Genomic DNA, 23,518 nt, shown 5'->3' on the forward strand with positions numbered 1-23,518 from the left:
GTTTGGAATCCAAAAATGGCAGAAACTATCTAGTAATTACCTTTCAACATACATGCCAGGTAAATAAAACATAGAGGACCAAGTTATTTTACCCAAGGTCACATGACATTGAACATTCTGCTGAAAAAGTCATTACATATATTAAATAAACAAGTTACGAATTTTTTGGAGTTGTATTAAATGAAAATATGATTACTGCTAAAACTAAGACGTATGTAATTTAATGTTTGTAATTCAAGACATTTTGTAACTTTTCAGTACCTGAGGGTTATAATGAACAGCTGGTAGAGGAGACTGGGTTGCATTCATTGCCATACAACAAAACCCAGCAGTTGCTTTTTTAAATAAATCCTTCATATTAACTTTTAACTTATCATCTGTGGCTTTATCATAAGAGGTAAAAGAAGAATTCATAAAATTCCAGTTATTTAAGCTCGCTGGTTATTTAAATCCTAGATAAAGGAGTGTTTTACTGAATAATGGTGTTTAATATACAAATTTAAAGCTACAATCACCCTTTCCAAGCCTGTTTATCTGAGAGCAATGGTAGATTTGTGGTAATCCAATTACTCTCTCTCATTTCTTCCTACATAAGTTGTGTATTATTTTTTTGGTCATAGGATCCTCTGTGTTTAAACATATGGCTAAGTATTCCAATCAACAAAGCCAACTAGTTTTAGCCAGTTGTCTTTCAACAGAGTTCAGGAAAAAAAGATTTCACTTCATTACATATTACCTTTAAAGGTGACTAATTTTTGATCTTTGAAAATGAAAATCTCAATGCATGATCAGTTGATTCTCCTACAGAAATCTAGCACAGAAGGTACCTTTTTGGTTAAGTTGATGGGTACTCTAATACACTGCTTATTCAAGCTATCTGTGGTGAAGGCCTGTTTTTTTCTCCCCCCTTTCTTGTTTTCAATCTACCAAGGACTAATAATTTTGTAAAATATAATAACAGTGAAATGAAAACAGTCATACAAAATACTAGGGCTAATTTATTATTATATTATTATATTCAACAGCTATATTATTATTCTGTCAAATTGCTATAAATGATTTTAACCACTTCCTCTCAATTCCTGTACTGCTGAGCCAGTGATAACTTGCAGCCCGGTACTGGCCTAAGGACAGAACTTTGAGTATCACTGATCGAACATATTGTCTCTATCACAGAATTTCATGCGACTGTTCTGAAGGGAAAACTAATAGCAGCCTGGACTCGAGAGGTTAGATAGTCTCACGTTTGAAGGAAGCAAAACCAGGTAATTTCTTGAAGGTCCTCCCAGTTTCTGGTTCCTGACTTGTGTCATTAGGGGCCATGCCTGCTCAGGCATCCGTTCACCTGCACAGGAGGCAGGGCTTCTGAGCTCATACTGGGCCACTGTACCTTGAGTTTACTCTAACATGGTCCTTCTGAGCTGCTAATTTTGATGTTTAGAAATAACTTCTCCTACTCTCTAACATTTTGCTTCAATGGAATAAAGGATGAAGAGACACAAATCAGGTGAAGTCATATGAAAGATGTCCTAATAGTCTTTTTGCCCTTGGAAGAAGACTTTCATTTCTGTAATATCTGCCTAGATTTTAAATCTCAAAATACTATCTCCAAATATCAGTGGATGTAGCCTTGGCTCATGACTCAGTTTAATGCTGATTACATAACTCTTAACTACTTGAAGTGTTCCATTATATGAAGGTACTTCAAAAGTTCATGGAAAATGGAATTGAAAGATAATATGAATCTTTCCAAGAACTCTTTGAAGATCCCTTGTACATGTGTCACTGTACAAATATTGATGTAACTCTTGCTTAATATTCTGTCACAATATCTTGACCAATACTTCTTCCTAGCTTAATATAAGATTTTTTTTCCTGTGCCATCAAACAATTTTACTTCACAAGAGCTTGAATTCTAGTTTGTTGTAGGGCAGTAGCAGGTAAATTTCAGTTGCTAAGAAAATCACAGGAAATTTTAGACCTGTTTTTCCTTTGCTCCATCTGTTCACTTTTATCTTGATTAAATTCATGATTTTGGTTTCTACTTGGAACTTGTCATCTTTAAAAACTGCTATAAACAGTTGGCTGGTTAGCTCAGTTGATTAGAGTGCAGTGCTGATAACACCAAGGTCCAGGGTTTGATCTCTGTACCAGCTAGTTGTCAAAACCCTCCTTCCCCCACCCCAAAACAAAAAAACAACAAAAAATAAATAAAAATAAAAAACTGCTATAAAGTGAGTTTGGCTAATTTGCTTAATGAAAATGTACTTCATACTGGAAAAAATATAATAAATGGATAGATAATAACTTCTGTTATAAAATATTTTTCTTTCTAAAAAGTCTAAGAATATTATGCAATTTGCTTAAGCTTTAAAATAAAACCATGTCTAAAGGCCCTAGGTTATCTAAGCAAAGTTAGCCTGGATAGGTTTTAGCTGAAGTCATGTTTTCTTTTCTTCTACTGTGTGGACACCCAGGCTAAATTCCACTGTGGGGCTAAACATCAGATGACTAAATCAGGGGTACTGTAGATGTGTAGTACTTTCAAAACTTCACAGGTGCTAACACAAACCATCATACACAGACCAGAATAAAACAAATAGCACCTCTCCTTTAATCAACCTCCCAACTGGAACATTTCCCAAAACATAGCCTCCTGCCTTCTATTCTTCACAACCATTTGTATGGTTTCATGATTCAATTCCCAAGTTTTGTTCCATAATTCAAATATTTCCATTTTGTGCTTCTCTCTTTTCCTCATATTCAAGAGACCTACAACAAAACCAATCGCAAAATCTTTGAGTTGGATGAGATCCCAGGGGCCATCCAATCCTGACTTTAATGACTACATGAACAGCTTCTATAACCTTCTCAGAGAGAGGGGTTCCCTAATCTTTCCTGTAGCATCTCCAGTTCTCGGGAACTTCCCTCTTCCCAGGGCATTAATTTGAGTGCCTAGCTTCCAACACAATTCTATGTCCCGATTTTCCCAGACAAGAAATTATTTCATTCTCTTTTCAGTTCTCAAGTCCCCTTAAGTCAGCACCATCAGAGTACTCCCTAAACCTTCATATCTAATCAAGTATGGGATGAGTCAGACCTAAAATTTTTAATTAGCCCCTGTCACAGCCCCATAATTCCTAGCACATAATTAATTGTTGATTAATTGTATTGATATTTTAAGTCTATCAAGAGCTCAACCTTAGCAAATGAGGGCTTCTTACTTTGAATGTTATGTCTCATGTGATGTTTTTGACCAAATAGCTATATGGGAATTATATCATGTTAACCATACGTTAGCAATAAAGCTACAGTTCATTAGCAGATGAAGAGAAAATTGTATAGTTATACATCATTTAAAGATCCCTGTGGAGAGAAAAGAGCTGTATGCAATGAAAAATGACATTTCAGAGAAATTTTGATAAAATCTACAGTTCACAGCTCATTCTTTTAAGTTTTTTATATTTTTTTCTTATCCTCTACCTGCAGATCCAGCCTAGCTTTCCCTAAAAAACAAAACAAACAAAAACACACAAAAACCCATAATCTACCTTCCTTGTTATATTAATAATGATAACTCCTTAAAATTTCATGAAAGATGCAAAATTTGAACCTTTGGCAGCCAATTTCATTTGTTTTATTTTCAAATTATTTCAGTAGGATGGATAAAAATAGGATTACTATATGTTACGTATCATTTCTCTACATACCTGAAAACAGAACTATGCTGAAAAATCAGTTATATGTAGTTTATTATGGCCCAGATTACTTTCTGTTCTAAGATACAACATTCAAAGAAAATGACTTATGAGTAAATTGTCAGTTACTAGACTAAGTTTCTAAAAGCTGTGTTGCTGCAGTGAAACCTGCTAGAAATGGGATGACTCATGCTGTTGATTAGAAACTGGACTCTAGAAACCCACAGGAGTAGACTAATTCCCCTTACTTTTCATACTCCAGTTATAAACTCATTACATTCAGGGAATGCAGCATTACGTCATTTGAGGGCTGCTACTTCCTAGAGGATTTAATGACGTAGAAACTTATATAAAGGACAAGGAAGATTACTTTCTCCTATTTAGATCTTTAAAAACAATGAACTTCCAAAAGAATTGAAAACAGGTACTCAAACAAGTATGTATATGCATGTTCACAGAAGCACTATCTACAATAGCCGAAAGGTGGAAACAGCCCAAGTCTCCATAAATCTATTCACTGATGGATAAACAAATTGTGGTATATCCATACAATGGACCATTATCAAGCCATAAAAAGAAATGAAATACTGATACATGCTACAAGGGGAATGAACCTCGAAAACAGTATGCTAAGTGAAAGAAGTCAGACATAAAATGCCATATATTCTATATTACATTTATATGAAATATACAGATAGATAAATCCAAAGAGATGAAATACAGACAGGTGGTTGCCAGTGCCTAAGGAGAGGAGGGAATGGGGGAGAAACTGCTTAAAGGGTAAGGGTTTAGCTTGGAATGATGGTAATCTTCTGGAAATGGATTGAAGTGTTTGTTGTGCAACATTGTGAATATACTAAATACCACTGAATTGTGGTAAAATGGTTAAAAAACAAAAAAACCCCAAAAAACCGATGAACTCAAGTCTTAAAACCAGATTCTTGCTTCTAGAATCTCCACTATACTTCACACTTACCTTGCACACCATAGATGTCTTTGCCCCAAGCCTAGCAGCTTGGGTACACTGGTTGGCACCCTTCCCTCCAAAGCCAATAAAAAACTTATGTCCATGGATGGTTTCTCCAGTTTTTGGCAAACGAGAAGTAAGACTATTATAATTTAAAAAGAGAAGAAAAAAAGCACATTGGTAACTGCAATCAATTTAAGTTCTTTAGAGGAAAGGTTATAAGATGGAGTTCTTAACAGTCTTAACAATGAGAACTGTGGGCAGAAGCAGGGTGGATCACCTTTAAGATGACATTCAGTAGTTTGCATAATTATTGAGAATGCGCCTCTCCTTGACAGAATTCCTCTTTCTCACCTACAGGCCACTAGGTACTTCACACGACAGTTCCTAGTGTCTGTACTGTGTCAGGGTTATTCAAGGGTTCGTTTTATATTTCTCTTCCCAATGCCTAGCACAGAGCGTTATTCACAGTGGGAGATTTAATAAATTGGATGAAGTTAATGCGTGTTTCTGTATGGGTTCATCTGGTCACTTTAACAAGAAGCAGGAAGTGTACCACAGTTCTGATAATCAAGTACAGGACCTAGGGGGAAGAGGGAAGTTGCAATTCCAGGTACTAAAGAATCTTATTTGTTTACTTGGGGGTGGGGGTGGGAGTGGGATATTTAAAGGGCAGGATCAGGTTTTAGTCCAGTCCATCTGTGTACCACACCATTTTATGCGCTGACTCAAAAAAGAACATCAATTTCTGAAAAATGGATCCTAAAGAGCTAAGTTCAGTTTTTAATTTCAATTATGGAAATTTTCAAACATATAAAAGTAGAGAGTAGCATACTGACTTCCTTTACCCCCTTTCACCCATCACCCAGATTCAATAATCATCAACTCAATAGCCAATCTTGTTTCAGTCTATACCTTCCTCAACTTCTCTGAGAACAAAGGGTTTTTACTATAATGTTCTTGCCCAATGATGATAGTATTAAATGAGGCAAAAAGAGTAAAAGGTTTGCTTCAGGGTATGATTTTCAAAACATCAAAGCAGAAGATATGAGGAAACAAAGTCTTTGAAGGACAGAAGTGACTGACTTTGAAATGGAAGAGTCCTGGGTATGGGGGCAAGCGAAGAAAATGGGCTTGAGTGGCACAAGGACTGGCTGGCTGGCCACAAAGAAGCAGGCCAAGGGCCAAATGGAGCAGATGGAGAGAGGGTAGGTGTGAGCAAAAAGATTAATTAGCATTAGACAGGAAAGAAAGGCAAAAAGATAAGTTCACAGTGGTAGGTCCACTGAGAACCTACATGGCTTAGCAGATTAGAAATTTATATTCATTTCCCACATAGGCTGTGATCTGAAACCAGTATCTCTATTAGAGTAACAGGACAATGCCAAGTCCTGTGGGTCACTAGCAGCCTGTTTGCAATGGGATGACATATAACTGATGCCAAGAATACATGACTGTTTCAATAAAGACCAAGCGCCATCTGTGAACCTCCTTTACATAGTTCTAAAAGTGTCAATAAATTGGGATAAACTACTTCATTCCCTAGCAGTGCAGTGTCAAATATGGTTGCAATTCAAAAGACACTCATCAATAATTTAAAAACATTCCATGGCTCCCTTTTTAAATTCTATTTTTATCTTGAATTCTAAATGCATTTATAGTACTGATGAAAAAAATATACATCTAGAAGGTTCACTTCTGAAAAAGGTACTCAATCAAAAGAAAAATGATTTTAATGTAATGTTATTATCCTGTCATTTAATTTAGCAATGACAAGTGATGATGAGATTTTGATTTGCATCAGAAATCTTAAACATTTTAGGATTCTGTTATGAACAGGCAATGATGAGTAATCTGTGTGATTGAGTACCTATGTGAATTCTTGGCTTATTGATGCTGCTACAAACAACACTCATAACAACCTTGAAAAGAAAAAAATATCAAAAATGTGGTTAAAAACAGGCCAAATAACTTAATTAGTAAGACTGTCACTAAAGAAACTTACGACTTCCACTGTATTTTTACTTAGATCTGGGTCACAATTCACTGGTTTGAATCAAGTGTATTTTCTATCAGCTGTGGGAAATCACAAAAATATATCGCCTGATTATTATTGGGATGTATACGTATGTGGGGGAGAGGTGAAATCAGGGGTACAGCGTGTGTGTGTGTTTGATGTGAGAGCCGATGGCTGGGATTTAAACTCATTTTGAAACAATTTATACGAACACGAGCACTGTATTAATTCAGTGATCACTAAAATTCTTCACTCCTTTGGCATTTTCCTTTTTTTTTTTCTTTTCCTTCTGCATTTTCCCCCTACTCTTGTCTCTTTCTTTTCTTAATTGTAGACTTTCCTGCAGGAGGACAGGGACCAAGTCTGTCATGTTCTCCATTTTATACAAAGTACCTGTCTCTTAGGAAGAGGTTAACAGATATTTGTGGACTAAATGAATCTTTGTAAGACTCTTCGTCTCTCTTCCATGTGTCCCCTGTATAGCATCCATTCTTGCTTCTGAATTGAGGATGAAAGTCTTATTTGGGGAAGGAGGAGCAGACTGGCAAGGATGTCTGCGCAATTGTTTGGTAGTAACAATTCCGTGTTCTAGCAGATCTTTTTATTTTTATTTTTTATTGGTTATGAATATTCATGATACAAAGCTGATTGTCACCCCTCGTGCCCATGATGTGAGGGCCAGATTCATACTGGCAGCATACCCATTACCACAAATTGCATTTGTACCCCATGTCCCCCACCTAATTATCCCCAACCTACCTCCCCGCCCCCTATCCCCCCCCAACTCCACTTTGTAGCCCAAGGAATGTTCTCTCCCTCTGCAAGTCCAATGCACTACTGTGGTCTTTCTTTCCTTCCTTCTTTGTCTCTTAGCTCCCACTTATGAGTGAGCACATGTGCTATTTATCCCTCTGTGCTTTGCTTATTTTGCTCAACATAAGTTTCTCCAGGCTCATCCACGTTGTTGCAAATGAAAGTATTTCACTCTTTTTTATGGCAGAGTAGTATTCCATGGTGTATATATACCACAGATTCCTTATCCAATCATCCATCGATGGACGCATAGGTTGGTTCCATATCTTGGCTATTGTAAACAGAGCTGCAACAAACATGGGAGTGCAGGTATCCATTTGACATGATGATTTCCATTCCTCTGGGTATGTACCCAGAAGTGGGATTGCTGGATCATATGGAAGATGTACGTGTAGTTGTTTGAGAAACCTCCATACTGTTTTCCATAGTAGTTGTACTAATTTACAGTCCCACCAACAGTGCAGGAGTGTTCCCTTCTCTCCACACCCTCATCAGCATTTGTTATTTGCCATCTTTTTGATTATAGCCAGTCTAACTGGGGTGAGGTGGTATCTCAATGTAGTTTCAATTTGCATTTCCCTGATGACTAGTGATGTTGAGGGTTTTTTCATGTACCTGTTGGGCCATTTGTAGGTCTTCTTTGGAAAAATTTCTATTCGGCTCCTTTGCCCATTTTTTAATTGGGTTATTTGTTTAACTATATAATTGTTTGAGTTCCTTGTATATTATGGATATTAATCCCTTGTCAGATGCTCTAGCAGATCTTGTCCACTGCATTCCCAATACCAGCAGTATTCTTTCACAAGCAAGAACTGTAGCTGTAAGTCATATCATTATTCCTTCATTCATGCATTAATTCAACAAATGTTAATTCATTGTTTCCCAATGTACCTCCTACGGGGCAAAATCAATTTGCTGACAATAAGACAATGCTGATGCAAGTAATACATGAGTGAAAAAAACATGTCACAGAACAGGAGATTAGTATGATTTGACTCATGTTTCTAAAAAGGAAAAAGATATATGTATATATTCTCATGCAATATGTACACGCATAGAAAGTGACACAGGAGAAGGGTGGGGAGCAAAAGTTCATGTTTTACTTTATATACTTATACACATAAGTATATACAAGTATACTTATTAGTGTATTATGGGATACCACTTGTCACTACTTCAAATTCATTTGGCCTGTCTAATTTTCTAGCCACCAGTTCTTCGTCAGTTCCAGCTGGCTTCTTGCAGGTACAACCTAATGGATCCTTGCCCAGTGCTGCTCTCTTCCCTCTCCAGGGCTTCTCTGTTTCTTTCCTATGGGTCTTGGGGCTGTCCTAAAGGACTGAGCAGTCAGCTGCCTGCAGGAATGATCAACAAAAAAATGTCAAGTATCTTTGTATAGGTTCTTTCTTCTTCCCTACTTCAATTTCCCTGTCCCTCGCTTTTGTTTCCTGGGTTATAGTGCTGAATGCAGTATGTCCACTTAAGCCTTTGTCTTATGCTCTGCTTTCTGCTGAACCTAGACTGAGATAGTTTATTGCTTAATTTTTTTTTTTAAATGAATAAACCGAAAAGTGGAGAATGGAGTGGAGAGAGCAACTAGAAAGTTATAAATAGGCAGAAGCACCATTTCTGAATTATAAACCCCAATTTACTTTGAAATAGACTTTCATATCTTTTTTCCTTATTAAAATCATAAAATTATGTTCAGGTTCAAGAAAGGACCTGTGCAAAGCACCATCCTCTGGATGAAAGCATTACTATGATTCACCCTAATTCAAACATGAGGTTTAACAGGGTGCCAAACACAGACAAATTAAAGTGCTCAAGGAAGAAAAAAAAAAAAAAAAAAAAGAAAGGAAGCAGCAGTAGTGGTAGAACTATATTGCTGCTACAATTTAAAATTTCAAATAGTGCAATTTCTGAATGAGGGAAAAAACCTGAACAGAGAACACGACACATAATAATTTGAATGTAAAACAAATTTATAGTTTTAAATATGTCAAAACATTAAACTGGACAGAAGGGAACAGTGATAAATGTTCATAAATGTTCCCTGCAATGAGCAGTCCCATGGTTAGATCCTGGGTGTGCAAGGCAGGAGGCCTGAGCCACTTACTGATTGTATTACCTCTGACAGCTTTTCCCTTTTTGAACCAGCTTCTTCTCTTGCAAAACAGGTTTAATAATACTTGTCAACTCCTTAAATGCCTGGGTTTTGTGCTCTGAGTTAATTCACTGACAGGTGTTACCAGAACAACTTATCAATTGCTTTTAACTTCTTGACAATGATGTGGTTGTGTACAGATTCTCAGAGATTATTCAAACCAAAGAAAGGAATGACCTGGTGATAGGGGATAAGAAGTCTTTCAAGTTTTGTTAAGGTCACACTAATACTGGTTTCAGCCCAAAGTCAAGGAATATGTTTCTTTTTGGCTTTTATATCAATCCTTTCTTCTTCTGGCTGCAAGCTTAACATATCGTAAGCCTCTGTAACAGGAGATTGTACTATTAGTTATTACCCAATTAAAATTCATTACACTAATTTATTATTCCTACTGCCTGCATTCTTCAACCATATCTGTTCTTTTCAGCATTTGCGTATGTCACATTTAAAAGGTTGAGAGTAATTTCAAAATCAAGTCAGTGACATCTCTTTTACCTCTGTAAAAAGAACTTAACCTCCCAATTAAAAATTCATTCTATGATCCCTAACCCTAACTTTGCAGACGTATATATGATTTACTTAAGGAAATGAAACATGAATTATGCTTTAAACAGTTCTTAACTGATTTTGATTTCTAATCCATATCTTCTCCTAGCTAAAAAGTCATTTTGTCTGAAGATGCAGCTACTCTTGAATTTATAGAGTACACACATTATACTCTAGTCAGAAGTGGCCAACCTTTCAGTGTGTCATGTCCTTGACCTGTATTTATTTAAAATTTACTTATGTGTGAAAAAGTATACCAGGCAATGGGAGAGACAATTCAGATAAGGACATTATGGTTTTCTCCCATGCTATGGTCTTACAAGGCTTACTTCATTCACATCTCTGCTCAAATGTTCTCTAAGAGAGACCTTCACAGAACACCTTACAGGAGACACCCCCTTCCTGATATAATTTTTGTTAAGTATTCATTCATTCATTCTGACACGAAACACTAGGTTTCTGGGTCAGAGACAGCATTTGAATACTCATAATTTAGTTCTCTATGTCCCAATCCCCCACAGGGTGACGTGATGAGAGGAACCCCCAAATAATGAACTTTGGAGTTATATAGGACAATGCATACAGCTGTTGCTCCTCCTCCCCTTTGAGGTGGAGGAAAGAACGAGGGGAGGAGAAGTACATGTACCGCAGCATAGGACTTACCGACCTTTGCTCTGTAATGTAAACAGATCCTCTCAGGGCAGAGAGGGGGAGGTCTCTAGGTTTACAATCCCTGGCATGAAAACAAACTGTCCTGGGGAGAAGTCTTTAAATTTCTCTGGAGGTCTTTAACTTCCAAAGCTTATTTGCCAATGTAACATTCTTTAATGCGAATGCCAGCAATCTTTGCTCAGAAAGTCCTGATCATGCAGACACATGAAAACATCCATAGAGCATTGCTTCCCAACAATTTTCTTCACAGCAGTATCACTACCTGACATTCCAGTACTCATTCATTTCTTTCCTCTTTTCCTATCTTCTTTTGGGTTAACTGTATTCCATTTCTTCTTCCCTATTTGCATGTTATAACTCTACCTCTTTTTTCTGTTTTTTAAAAGTAATTGATCTAAGATTTACAAACACATGCTTCTTTAACTTATCATGTTTATTTCCAAACATTACTATACTACTTCACTTAAAAATGTAATTTACAATAGTATTCTTCCATTTCCCCTTTCTAACTTTTGTGTTATCATTGTCATACATTTTACTTCTACATGATATAAACCTTACAAGAATTTGTTATTTTTTAAAAATTTAAACTGTGAATTGCTGTTTCAAGTAAGAAATGAAGAAAAAGTCTTTATACTTACTTATATATTAACCTTTTCCAGGGCTATTCATTCCTTTACATGGATCTGAGTTTCCATCTGGTATAATTTGGTTCCACCTAAAGAACTTCAACATTTACTATAATGAGAGTTTTCTGGTGATAAATTCTGTCAGCTATTGCTGTCCTGCAAAAGTCTTTTATTTCCCTTTTATGTATATATATACATATATATAATTTTTAAAAAATGTATTTAATTTTAACTTCTCAATATACATTGTAGTTGATTTTCATGTCCCTTTACCTGTTCCCTTCCCCCCCTTTCTCTCCCCACCCCCACCAACTACATCATATCTGTTCACTTGTCTTAACAAGTTCAAGGAATTATTGTGATTGTTGTGTCTTCCCCCCAACCATTTATTTGTTTGTATATTTATTTACTTATAGCTCCCACAAATAAGTGAGAACATGTGGTATTTCTCTTTCTGTGCCTAACTTGTTTCACTTAATATAATTTTCTCTAAGTCCATCCATGTTGTTGTGAATTGTAGTATTTCATTCTTTTTTATAGCAGAGTAGAATTCCATTGTGTAGATATACCACAGTTTCCTTATCCACTCATCTGATGATGGACATTTGGGCTGGTTCCAACTCTTGGCTATTGTAAATAGTGCTGCAATAAACATGGGAGTACAGGTATCCCTTTGGCATGATGATTTCCATTCTTCTGGGTATATTCCCAGCAGTGGAATAGCTGGGTCATATGGTAGATCTATCTGTAATTGTTTGAGGAACCTCCATACCATTTTCCATAAAGGCTGCACCATGTTGCAGTATCACCAACAGTGTAGGAGGGTTCCTTTTTCTCTGCAACCTCACCAGCATTTATCATTCTCAGTTTTTTGGATATTAGCCATCCTAACTGGAGTGAGATGGTATCTCAAAATGGTTTTGATTTGCATTTCCTGACTGAGTGATGTTGAGCATTTTTTCATGTGTCTGTTGGCCATTTGTATATCTTCCTTTGAGAAATGCCTATTCAGCTCCTTTGCCTATTTTTTAATTGGTTGTTTTTTTTTTTGCTGTAAAGTTGTTTGAGTTCCTTGTATATTCTGTATGTTAATCCTTTGTCAGATGTGTATTTTGCAAATATTTTCTCCCACTCTGTTGGTTGTCTTTTAACTCTGTTGATTGTTTCTTTTCCTGTGCAGAAGCTTTTTAGTTTGATATAATCTCATTTGTTTATTTTCTGTTTGGTTGCCTGTGCTTTTGGGGTCATATTAATGAAGTCTGTACCCACTCCTGCTTCCTGGAGTGTTTCCCCTATGTTTTCTTTAAGGAGTTTTATTGTTTCAGGAGCTATATTTAATTCTTTAATCCATTTTGAGTTGATTTTGGTATACAGTGAGAGGTATGGGCATAATTTCATTCTCCTACATATAAATATCCAGTTTTCCCAGCACCATTTGCTGAAGAGGCAGTCTCTTCCCCAGTGTGTAGACTTGGCGTCTTTGTCAAAGATCAGATGGCTGTAGGTGTATGGGTTGATTTCTGGGTTCTTTATTGTATTGCATTGATCCATGTGTCTGTTTTTATGCCAGTACCATGATGTTTTGGTTGTTATAGCTTTGTAGTATAGTTTAAAATCAGGTAGTGTTATGCCTCCAGGTTAAAATAAAAATATCTTTTAAATTTTTTTATTGTGGCTGGCTGGTTCAGGGATCCCCTTTATATTTGAAAGATAGAATTCTATGTTGATAGTTTGTTTTTCAAGCACTTTAATGTGTGATTTTTTTTCCCTATGGATATTTTTAAGAGTTTCTGTTTATAACTGATTTGCAGAAATCTGATTACAATGTGCTTTGATGTGGCTTACATTGTGTTTACCCTGTTTGGGATTCATTGAAACTCTTAGATTTATGTGTTCATAGCTTTCATCACATTTGAAAAATTTTCAGCTATTATTTCTTAAATATTTTTTGTGCTTCACTCTCTCTCTTCCCCTTAGATTCTAATTAAATATAAGGTACACTATTTGTCCCATGGGTCACAGAGGCTCTATGCATTTTTTTCTATACTTCAGTTTAGATAATAATCCCTATTACTATATATTTCTTCAAGTTCATTTCCCTTCTTCCATATTCTCACTCTGTGATGCCCATTCAGTGAATTTTCCATTTGCATTTTTCATTTCTTAAATCTGTATTTGGTTCTTTTATATATATTCCCTTTTTCTCAAATTCTGTTTTTCTTTAAATCACTGAGCATATTTGTAATCACTCTTTTAAATTCCCTGTTAATTCCACCATCCCTGCTATTTCCGTGTCTATTGTAATTAACTTTTTTTCACTTTTGTTTATGGATCACATATTTCTGATTCTTTGCATGTCTAGTGATTTTTGGATTGCATGCTGAGCATTAGAAATGTTACAGTGCTGAGTGTATTAATTTTTTTGTGTTTTTCCAAAGGGTTTTGAACTTTGTTTTTCCCGGAAGTTAAGTAAATTGTAGATTGGAGTGATCCTTTTAACAACTATTTTTGAGATTCGTTAGGATGGGTTTAGAGAGTCTTTAGTATAGGAAAAGTTTACCTCTTCTACTAGTTGTGGTCCTTTTGAGATCTGTATTGAATGCTCCAGAGGTTCAACAGTATCTCTGGCTGGAAGTAACTCAACACCTTCCATTCCTACATACTTTGTGGGAAATCTTCACCTTATTGATTTCCAGTAGTTGCTTTGTGGAGTTTCTCTCTATGCATACCCATTCAGTATTTTTCAACAGACTCAAGGGGACTCCAATGCAGATTTCTGGAGCTTTCGCCCATTGGCTCCTTCTCCATATACTTCCCCCCCAAATTCTAGCCTCCTTAGCCTCATTAAGCTATGAACTCTGTTTTCTCAATTCATTGATATTGCCATGCTTTCCTTGTGATTACCCTCTCTGTGCCAGGGTCAGGAATATGCATCCAAGACTCACCTTGTTTGTTTCTTTCTCTTTTGAATAACACTCCCATGCCACCTGTTGTCTAATATCTGAAATGCCTGTTTTATATATTTTGTCCCATTTTCTACTTGTTGGGAAAGTAAGTTGGGTACTAGTTGCTCCAGCATTTTGTTCAGAAATAAATATTTTTGAATGAATAGTTTACACCTTAAAAGACACATAAGTTAGGATGGGCAGATGTTTATGTATATAACAAAATAATACAACGAAGCAAGAGCAGAGCAAAAGTGCTATGTATGACTATAGCCAAAGGAGAAAAGTAAACCAGGTATTAAATTTCCAAACTGGGACAGTGGTTATGTGATAGGAGCTCTTATAATCTTAGTCCAGGAATATGGTCAGAATAATGGGGGCAAAAAGGGGCACATCCTTTTTGTTTTCCCAATGTGGCAAGGAAGAGTGAGTATACAAGGTGCCAAGAGAGGTATGTAGCTCAAAATATTAAGAATATATTTAAAAAAATTAAAATACCACCTAATGTCAACAAATCTTTTTGAATACTTAGATATATACCTCCTTACTCACAGCTAAGAACATTTCTATAGAAAAGAAAAGAAGCTTGGATACGGAGGTGGGAAATGAGCTAATTTTAGAACTAATTTTGTAAGAGAGGGAAAAGGCAAAATGCACATGTGTGTATAGGGGACTAAGTGGGGAATGGACAACTATAGTATGGCAAAAGGTACGTGTAAGTGCTATGGTTTGAATCTCTGTCCCCTCCAAAGCTCATATTGAAGCTTAATCTCCAATATGGTATTTGAAAGGTGGGACCTTTAAGAGGTGATTGGATTGGAATGAATCAATCTATTCATGGATTAATGGGTTAATAGATTAATGGGTTAACATGGAAGTAGACTGGTAGTTTTATAAGAAGAGAAAGAGGGCACTTTAGGAAGCACAGCCCTCTTGCCAGGTGATATTCCTGCACTGCCTTGGGAGACTCAGAGAGTCCCTACAAGAAGGAGGCTCTTACCAGATGTGCCCTCTGCACCTTGGACTTCCCATACTGCAAAACTGTAAGAAATACATTTTGTTTCTTTATAAATTACCCAGTTTCAGGTATCTGTTATAACTGATGGAAAATGGCGAATACAATAAGGGTACTGGAAAGTGAGAAAATCAGAATGCAGAGAAAATAGAGCAGAAAGAGAAGTATTTGTGAGACAAAGACATTTGTCAAAGTTCTAATGAATAACTTTTAAATTCACCGAGAAGACAAGAAAAGTATAATTTATATAACAATAAATATGATAGTGACAAATAACTCCAAAACCAATGTTTTATTTTCTATTTTTCCAATTAATTATAATAAATTTTAAATTCCAAAATGACTTCTGTCACCACATTATAATTTTCTGGGCTATATTTTCCTGCCATCTGCTGGTATAGTTTAAAGAAATAAAAATGGATTTTAATTTTATCCTAAGCAAAAAGTAATTAGAAGGATAAATCAGCATAAGAAAAAAATAATGTATTATAGAATCAATTATTAAATTTTGATAATTTATTGATAAATTTTGATAAATTATTAAAGCTGATAATACTATATTTGAACTTAACAATACATTTGTAAGTTGGCTTAGGGTAGGCACTATCATCATCTCTGTCCTAGGGAGAAGTGAGAATTCAAAAAAGTACTGGCTTATCAAAAATCACATGGCTGCTAGAGAGTTGACCCTGAATTTTAATTCAGGTCTTCTGATCCATTGCTATGGTCTTTAAACCACACTATGCTGTTTTCTTTGACAATCAGTATTCTCTCATATTTGACTACATTATTGAACGTTTGTGAGACAAAATAAGAATTTGTTTAACAGTCATTTATACAAGAGCATAAAAATTCTATACTAAAAAAAGACCTACAGTTCATTCCATTCCACCATTTCTTTTGACTATGACACTACGTTATGTTATGGGGAAAGAGTGGTGGCTTCTATTATGGTCTCATAATAATGTTCATTTAAAAAATCTTATTTGTATTTAAAGTCTCTTTGTATATCTATTCCCTATGCCTGAAAGTTTCCTCCTCTGCTTCTTAGTTGAGCTATTCCATTCACATAGTTTAAAACTCAACTCAGACATCACCTCCTCCAGGAGTCCTAATGTAACAAGTCCAATGTGGGTTAGGTACCTTGTCTCTGCTTTCTAGCAATATATGCACGTTTCTCTCACAGCATGTATCACATTCACTTCTATATCATTATGTCTTAAAACTGTGCCTATATACACCATGCATCCAATAAACATTTGTTGAAATAATTAGTACACCAATAGTGGCAGATACCATTTCTTGAGTGTTTATCATTCGGTAAATACTGCAGTAAGCACTTAAGGACCATCAATTCCCTTAACTTTCTCATGGGCTTATTGTAATGATTATTATCATTTTCATTCCATTTCATGGACAAGGAGAACAAGAATGAGAGATTAAAAAACATACCCGTGCTCACCCAGTAGAAGATGGCAGAGCCAGGATTCAAAGCAATGGGTCTGACTCCCAAACTCACTGTAAGGTGTTATTCACAAATGTACCTAAAGCTCTTAGACCTATTTATAGTTCAGATATTTATGATTTTTTGTGTAATTTCTGGTAGTTATGTTTCTGAAGAACACTGGTGTTCTGAAAGCTGAACCAAAATGCTAGGATGGGAAGGCCAAATAATGGTGTTCCTTTCCTATAGTTCGAAGGAAATAAGTTAACGGACAGAATGTTCTCAAATTTAACATTTTCTTCTTAAACCTTGGGTGCACTACTCTTTGTGTAAACTACAATCTAGTAGAAGAGAACATGTAATTTAATTTGAAATATGAATAGAATTAAACTTAATATTTCTATGCTATTTCACAAAAAGCATGGTGACTTACTTGTGCTCTGTAGCCTTAATAAGTTTAAAAAACAGTGTTCTAAAGAGCAGTTTACTGTAAAATAACGTTTGAAGTGAATTCAAATATATCAGAACTCTTAATAAATGTGAATGGATTACATTTTCCTGTGAATAGACAAAAAAATCACAGTTATAAAAAATAAATAAAACAGATAAACACAAAGACTAAAATCCAGCTATGTGCTATTTATGAGACACACCTAAGGGTTTTAAACAAAAAGACAAGAAAAGATATATCATATATACCAAGTAAAATACACCCTGATAGCTTTTTCAGTATCAGCCAAAAAAAAAAAAAAAAAAAAAAAAAAAAAGTTTAGGGCAAAGATAGATAAAAGAGTATTACTACCTTTAACCAAAAGGTTAAATTTGGCAGGCATAACATAATTCTAGACTGAATACAAGTAATAAAATAGCCTCAAAATATATAAAATCAAAATAAACATAACTACAAGAAATTGACAATCCACCATCATTGCAGGTGATTTTTAACACAATTCCCTAAGTAATAAACAGATCAAGCAGACGGAAAGTCGGCCTGGCCTAATGAACATATATGAAACCACAGTTTTAACACCATCAAATAAGAAAAGTGGCAAGAAAGAAACAATTTGCTGTGGAAGCTCAAGCTGGAAGGATGGCAGGGGTGTAGAGGAGGTCAATAAGGGCAAAACACTGGAAGGGTTGGGAGAGGGAGCAGAGAAAGCCTTCAAACAGACAGAGGGGAGTGGGTATGGCTTAGACACGGAGGGGCGGGGGTAGCAAAGTCAAGGTAACAATGAGCAAAAATTTAAGAACTATCGATTCCTTGAGAGCTTTTCTCTGGTTCCCACTCTTCCTGCGACCTGGGGCAGTTCAGCTAATTCAGGGCCACCTTACAAAAAGTACCCATTACTTGAGGTAACTTAAATGATTCTCTGCTCATTACAACCCAAAGAGCTAGCTAGTTAAGTAATACACTGTTCCCTGGTTGCAGTTGTCAGTAGGGTTAAAGTTCTGCTGGAACCAGGGTCCCCATACAAACATTCTACACAGCTTCTATTCTTGGGCAACCCTGGCATGCAAGCATTCCTTCATTCACCCACAAATGCTCACTAAGTAAACCACCCTGAGAAAAGTACTGTGATATGTTGAAAAGGCATAAAATAAACAAATGCTTAATCCTGATGAGTACAAACAGGACACTAATTTTCTAATTACACTTAACTATTTTACATAATATCCTGTCTATTTTCTTTATGTTCATGACATAATACCGAAGAACTGCTTTGATTTTAATCAAGACAGCCTAAAGGACTTTATTTATTTTTTGGTTATGAATATTCATGATACAAAGCAGACTGTCACCCCTTGTGCCCAAGATGTGAAGGCCAGATCCATACTGGCAGCATGTCCATTACCACAAATTGTGATTGTACCCATGTCCCCCAGCCAATTATCCACCCTTTTTTTCCCAAGGTATGTTCTCTCCCTCTGCAAGTATAACACACCACTGTGTTCTTTCTTTCCTTCCTTCTTTCTCTCTTAGCTCCCACTTATGAGTGAGCACATGCGGTATTTATCCCTCTGTGCTTTGCTTATTTCACTCAACATAAGTTTCTCCAGGTTCATCCATGTTGCAAATGGGAGTATTTCATTCTTTTTTAGGGCAAAGTAGTATTCCATGGTGTATATATACCACAGATTTCTTATCCAATCATCCATCAATGGACGCATAGGTTGGTTCCATGTTTTAGCTATTGTAAACAGAGCTGCAACGAACATGGGAGTGTAGGTATCCATTTGACATGATGATTTCCATTCCTCTGGGTATATACCCAGAAGTGGGATTGCAGGATCATATAGAAGATGTATATGTACTTGTCTGAGAAACCTCCATACTGTTTTCCATAGTGGTTTTACTAATTTACAGTCCCACCAACAGTGCAGGAGTGTTCCCTTCTCTCCACACCCTTGCCAGCATTTGTTATTCACTGTCTTTTTGATTATAACCAGTCTAACTGGGGTGAGGTGGTATCTCAATGTAGTTTTAATTTGCATTTCCCTGATGACTAGTGATGTTGAGCATTTTTTCATGTACCTGTTGGCCATTTGTATGTCTTCCTTTGAAATATGTTTACTCAGTGCCTTTGCCCATTTTTAAATTGGGTTATTTGTTTTTTCACTGTGTAATTGCTTGAGTTCCTTGTATATTATGTATATTAATCCCTTGTTGGATGCATAGTTAGCAAAAATTTTCTCCCACTCTGTAGGTTGTTGTTTCACTCTGTTGACTGTTTCCTTTGCTGTGCAGAAGCTTTTTAGTTTGATATAGTCCCATTCATTTATTTTTTATTTTGCTGCTTGTGCTTTTGGGCTCATGTTCATAAAGTCTGTGCCCAGACCTAATTCCTGAAGTGTTTCACCTATATTTTCCCTTAGCAATTTTACAGCTTCAGTTCTTATTCTTAAGTCTTTAATCCATTTTGAGCTGATTTTAGTATGGTGAGAGGTGCATATCTAGTTTCATTCTTCTGCATATGGATATCCAATTTTCCTAGCACCACTTGTTGAAGAGGCAATCTTTTCCCCAATGCAGATTTTTGTTGCCTTTGTCCAATATCAGATGGCTGTAAGCCTAAGGGGTGATTTCTGGGTTCTCAATTCTGTTCCACTAGTGTGAGTGTCTATTTTTATGTCAGTAACATGCTGTTTTGGTTACAATAGCTTTGTAGTATAATTTGAAGTCAGGTAGTGTCATGCCTCTAGCTTTATTTTTTTTGCTTAGGATTGTTTTGTCTATTTAGGGTCTTTTGTTTTTCCATATGAAAGTTAAGATTGTTTTTTCCATTTCTGTGAAGAATGTCATTGGTATTTTGATGGGGATTGCAATGAATATGTAGATAGCTTTGGGTAGTACAGACATTTTCACAACGTTAATCCCTCCAATCCAAGAGCATGGAATATCTTTCCATCTTTCTGTGTCTTCTTTAATTTCTTTCAGTAGTGGTTTGTAGTTCTCATTGTAGAGATCTTTCACCTCTTTGGTTAAATTGATAACTAGATGTTTTATTTTTTTCATGACAACTGTAAACAGGCTTACTTTCCTTATATCTCTTTCTGTTAGTTCATTATTTGAGTATATAAATGCAACTGATTTTGGGGGCATTTATTTTGTATCCTGCAACATTACTGAAGTTATTAACCTGCTTTAGGAGTTTTTTGATAGACTCTTTAGGTTCTTCTCTATATAGGGTCATGTCATCCGCAAATAGAGATTGTTTGACTTCGTCTTTTCCAATCTGGATTCCCTTTATTTCTTTCTCTTGCCTGACTGCTCTGTCTAGTACCTCCAATACTATGTTAAATAGAAGTGGGGAAAGTGGGCATCCTTGTCTTGTTCCTATTCTTAAGGGAAAGGCCCTCAGTTTTTCTCCATTCAGAATGATACTGGTGGTGGGCTTGTCATAGACGGCTTTTATTGAGTTGAGATACTTTTCTTCTATACCTAATTTGTTGAGAGTCTTTATCATGAAGGGATGTTGAATTTTGACAAATGCTTTTTTAGCATCTACTGAGATAATCATATGGTCTTTGTCCTTGAGTTTGATGATGTGATGTATCACATTTATTGAATTTCATATGTTGAACCATCCTTGCATCCTTGGTATGAATTCCACTTGATTATGGTGTATAATTGTTTTAATGTGTTGCTGTATTCTGATTGCTAATATTTTGTAAAGGATTTTTGCATCTATGTTTATGAAGGATATTGGCCTGTAATTTTCTTTTTTTGTTGTGTCTTTATCTGGTTTTGGTATCAAGAGTAATCTTGACCTCATAGAATGAGTTTAGGAGAGTAGCTTCTGTTTCAATTTTCTGGAATAGTTTGAGGAGAATTGATATTAACTCCTCTTTAAAAGTTTGATAGAATTCAGCTGTAAAGCCATCTGGACCTGGACTTTTCTTTCTTGGCAGATTGCTGATTACTGCTTCAATCTTGTTGCTTGTTATTGGTCTGTTCAGGTTTTCTATCTCTTCTTGGTTCAGTCTGGGTAGTTCGTATGTGTCTAGAAACTTATCCATATCTTCCAGATTTTCATATTTGTTGTCACTGAGTTATTTATAATAGTCTCTAATGATTCTTTGTATTTCTGTGATATCAGTTGCAATGTCTCCCTCTTCACTTCTGATTTTTGTTATTTGGGTCTTCTCTCTCTTTTTTTTTGTTAACCTAGCTAATGGTTTGTCTATTTTATTTACCTTCCCAAAATACCAACTTTTTGTTTCATTGATCTTTTATATTGTTTTTTGGGTCTCTATTTCATTTAGTTCTGCTCTGATCTTAATTATTTCTTTCCGTCTACTATCTTTAGGTTTGGATTGTTGTTGTTTCTCAAGTTCTTTGAGGTGTAGTGTTAGGTCGTTTATTGGAAGTCTTTCTGTTCTTTTGATGTAAGCATTTATTGCATAAATTTCCCTCTTAGTACTGCTTTTGCTGTATCCCACAGGTTTTGGTATGATGTATCTTTATTTTCTTTGGTTTCAATAAATTTTTTGATATCCTGTTTAACTTCTTCTTGGACCCATAGGGTCATTCAGGAGCCTATTGTTTAGTTTCCATGCATTTGTATAGTTTCCAGAGTTTTGCTTATTATTAATTTCCAGCTTTAATCCATTGTGGTCTGAAAAGATACATGGAATAATTTTGATTTTTAAAAATTTGCTGAGACTAGATTTGTGACTTAATATGTGGTCTATCCTGGAGAATGTTCCATGAGCTGGTGAGAAGAAAGTATATTCTTCAGTTGTTGGGTGAAATGTTCTGTATATATCTGTCAGGTCCAGTTGATCCAAGGTGTAGATTAAATCCTGTGTCTCTGCTGATTTGCTGCCTGGAAACTCTGTCACATACTGAGAGAGGGGTGTTGAGATCACCCACTATTAATGTATTAGGGCCTATTTATTTCTTTAGGTCTAACAGTTTTGTTTTATATATCTGGGGGCTCCAGTACTTGGTGCATATATATTTATGACTGTTATGTCTTCTAGCTGTATAGATCCTTTTATCGTTATATAGTGGCCTTCTTTGTCTTTTTAAATTTTTTTTTGTTTAAAGTCTATTTTGTCCAATATAAGAATAGCTACTCCTGCTCATTTTTTGTTTCCATTTGCATGGTATATCTTTTTCCATCCCTTTACTTTTAGTCTGTGTGTCTTTCTACAGGTGAGTTGGGTCTCTTTGAGACAGCATATACTTGGGTCTAGCTTTTTAATCCAATCAGTCAGTCTGTGTCTTTTGAATGCAGAGTTTAATCCATTCGCATTTAGGGTAGTTATTGACAAGTACTGTTTAAGTCCTGTCATTTAATTGCTTTTTCTTTAGATGGTTTAAATATCTTTTGATCATTACTTCTCCTTTTATTTCTCTTCTTCAATGTTAGTTGGATATTTAAGGTGCCATGATTTAGCGTTTCTCTTTCTCGCTGGCATTTTTGTTTTAATGGTGGGTTTTGCTCTTTCTTGTGTATTTGTGATAGTGGTGATCATTATTCAGATTCCAGATGAAGGACTCCCTTGAGAATTTCTTGCAAGGCTGGTCATGTGGTGGTGAACTCCTGTAAGTTCTGTTTGTCTGGGAAATACACTATTTCTCCCTCATTTCTGAAGGCGAGCCTTGCTGGGTAAAGAATTCTTGGCTGGCAATATTTTTTCTTTTAGTATTTTGAATATATCATTCCAGTTTTTTCTGGCCTATAGGGTTTTGGTTGAGAAGTCTGCTGTTAGTCTGATAGGGGCTCCCCTATAGATGACTAGACACTTTTCTCTTGCTGTTTTTAGAATTCACTCTTTGTCTTTGAGATTTGCTAATTTAACTACAATGTGTCTTGGAGAGGAGCTTTTTAGATTGAATCTGTTTGGGGACCTTTGAGCTTCCTGGATCTGGAGGTCTGAGTCTCTCCGTACACCTGGGAACTTTTCTGTTACTATTTCCTTGTATAGGTTTTCAATACCTTTTCCTTTCTCCTCCCCTTCTGGAATACCCACAACTCAGATGTTAGAGCACTTGAAGTTGCCTGCTGTCTCTCTTAGATTTTCCTCATTATTTAAATTCTTTTTTCCTTTTTTGTCAGCCGGGGTTATTTCAAAAAGACCATCTTCGAGATCTGAAATTC

The 23,518-nt window shown here is 35.9% G+C and overlaps 1 protein-coding gene across 1 annotated transcript in view; it reads right to left on the reverse strand.

Moving 5' to 3' along the window:
- The window catches only part of RBKS (ribokinase), a 106,109-nt gene that overhangs the window by 71,679 nt on the left and 10,912 nt on the right, over positions 1-23,518 (reverse strand). Inside the window, exon 2 of the mRNA XM_063078747.1 lies at positions 4,675-4,807. Within this exon, the coding sequence (XP_062934817.1) occupies positions 4,675-4,807 (133 nt within the window). The remainder of the gene's footprint in view (positions 1-4,674; positions 4,808-23,518) is intronic.

This window comes from Cynocephalus volans, chromosome 14 (genome assembly GCF_027409185.1).
Source record: "Cynocephalus volans isolate mCynVol1 chromosome 14, mCynVol1.pri, whole genome shotgun sequence".
Classification (NCBI taxonomy): Eukaryota; Metazoa; Chordata; class Mammalia; order Dermoptera; family Cynocephalidae; genus Cynocephalus; species Cynocephalus volans.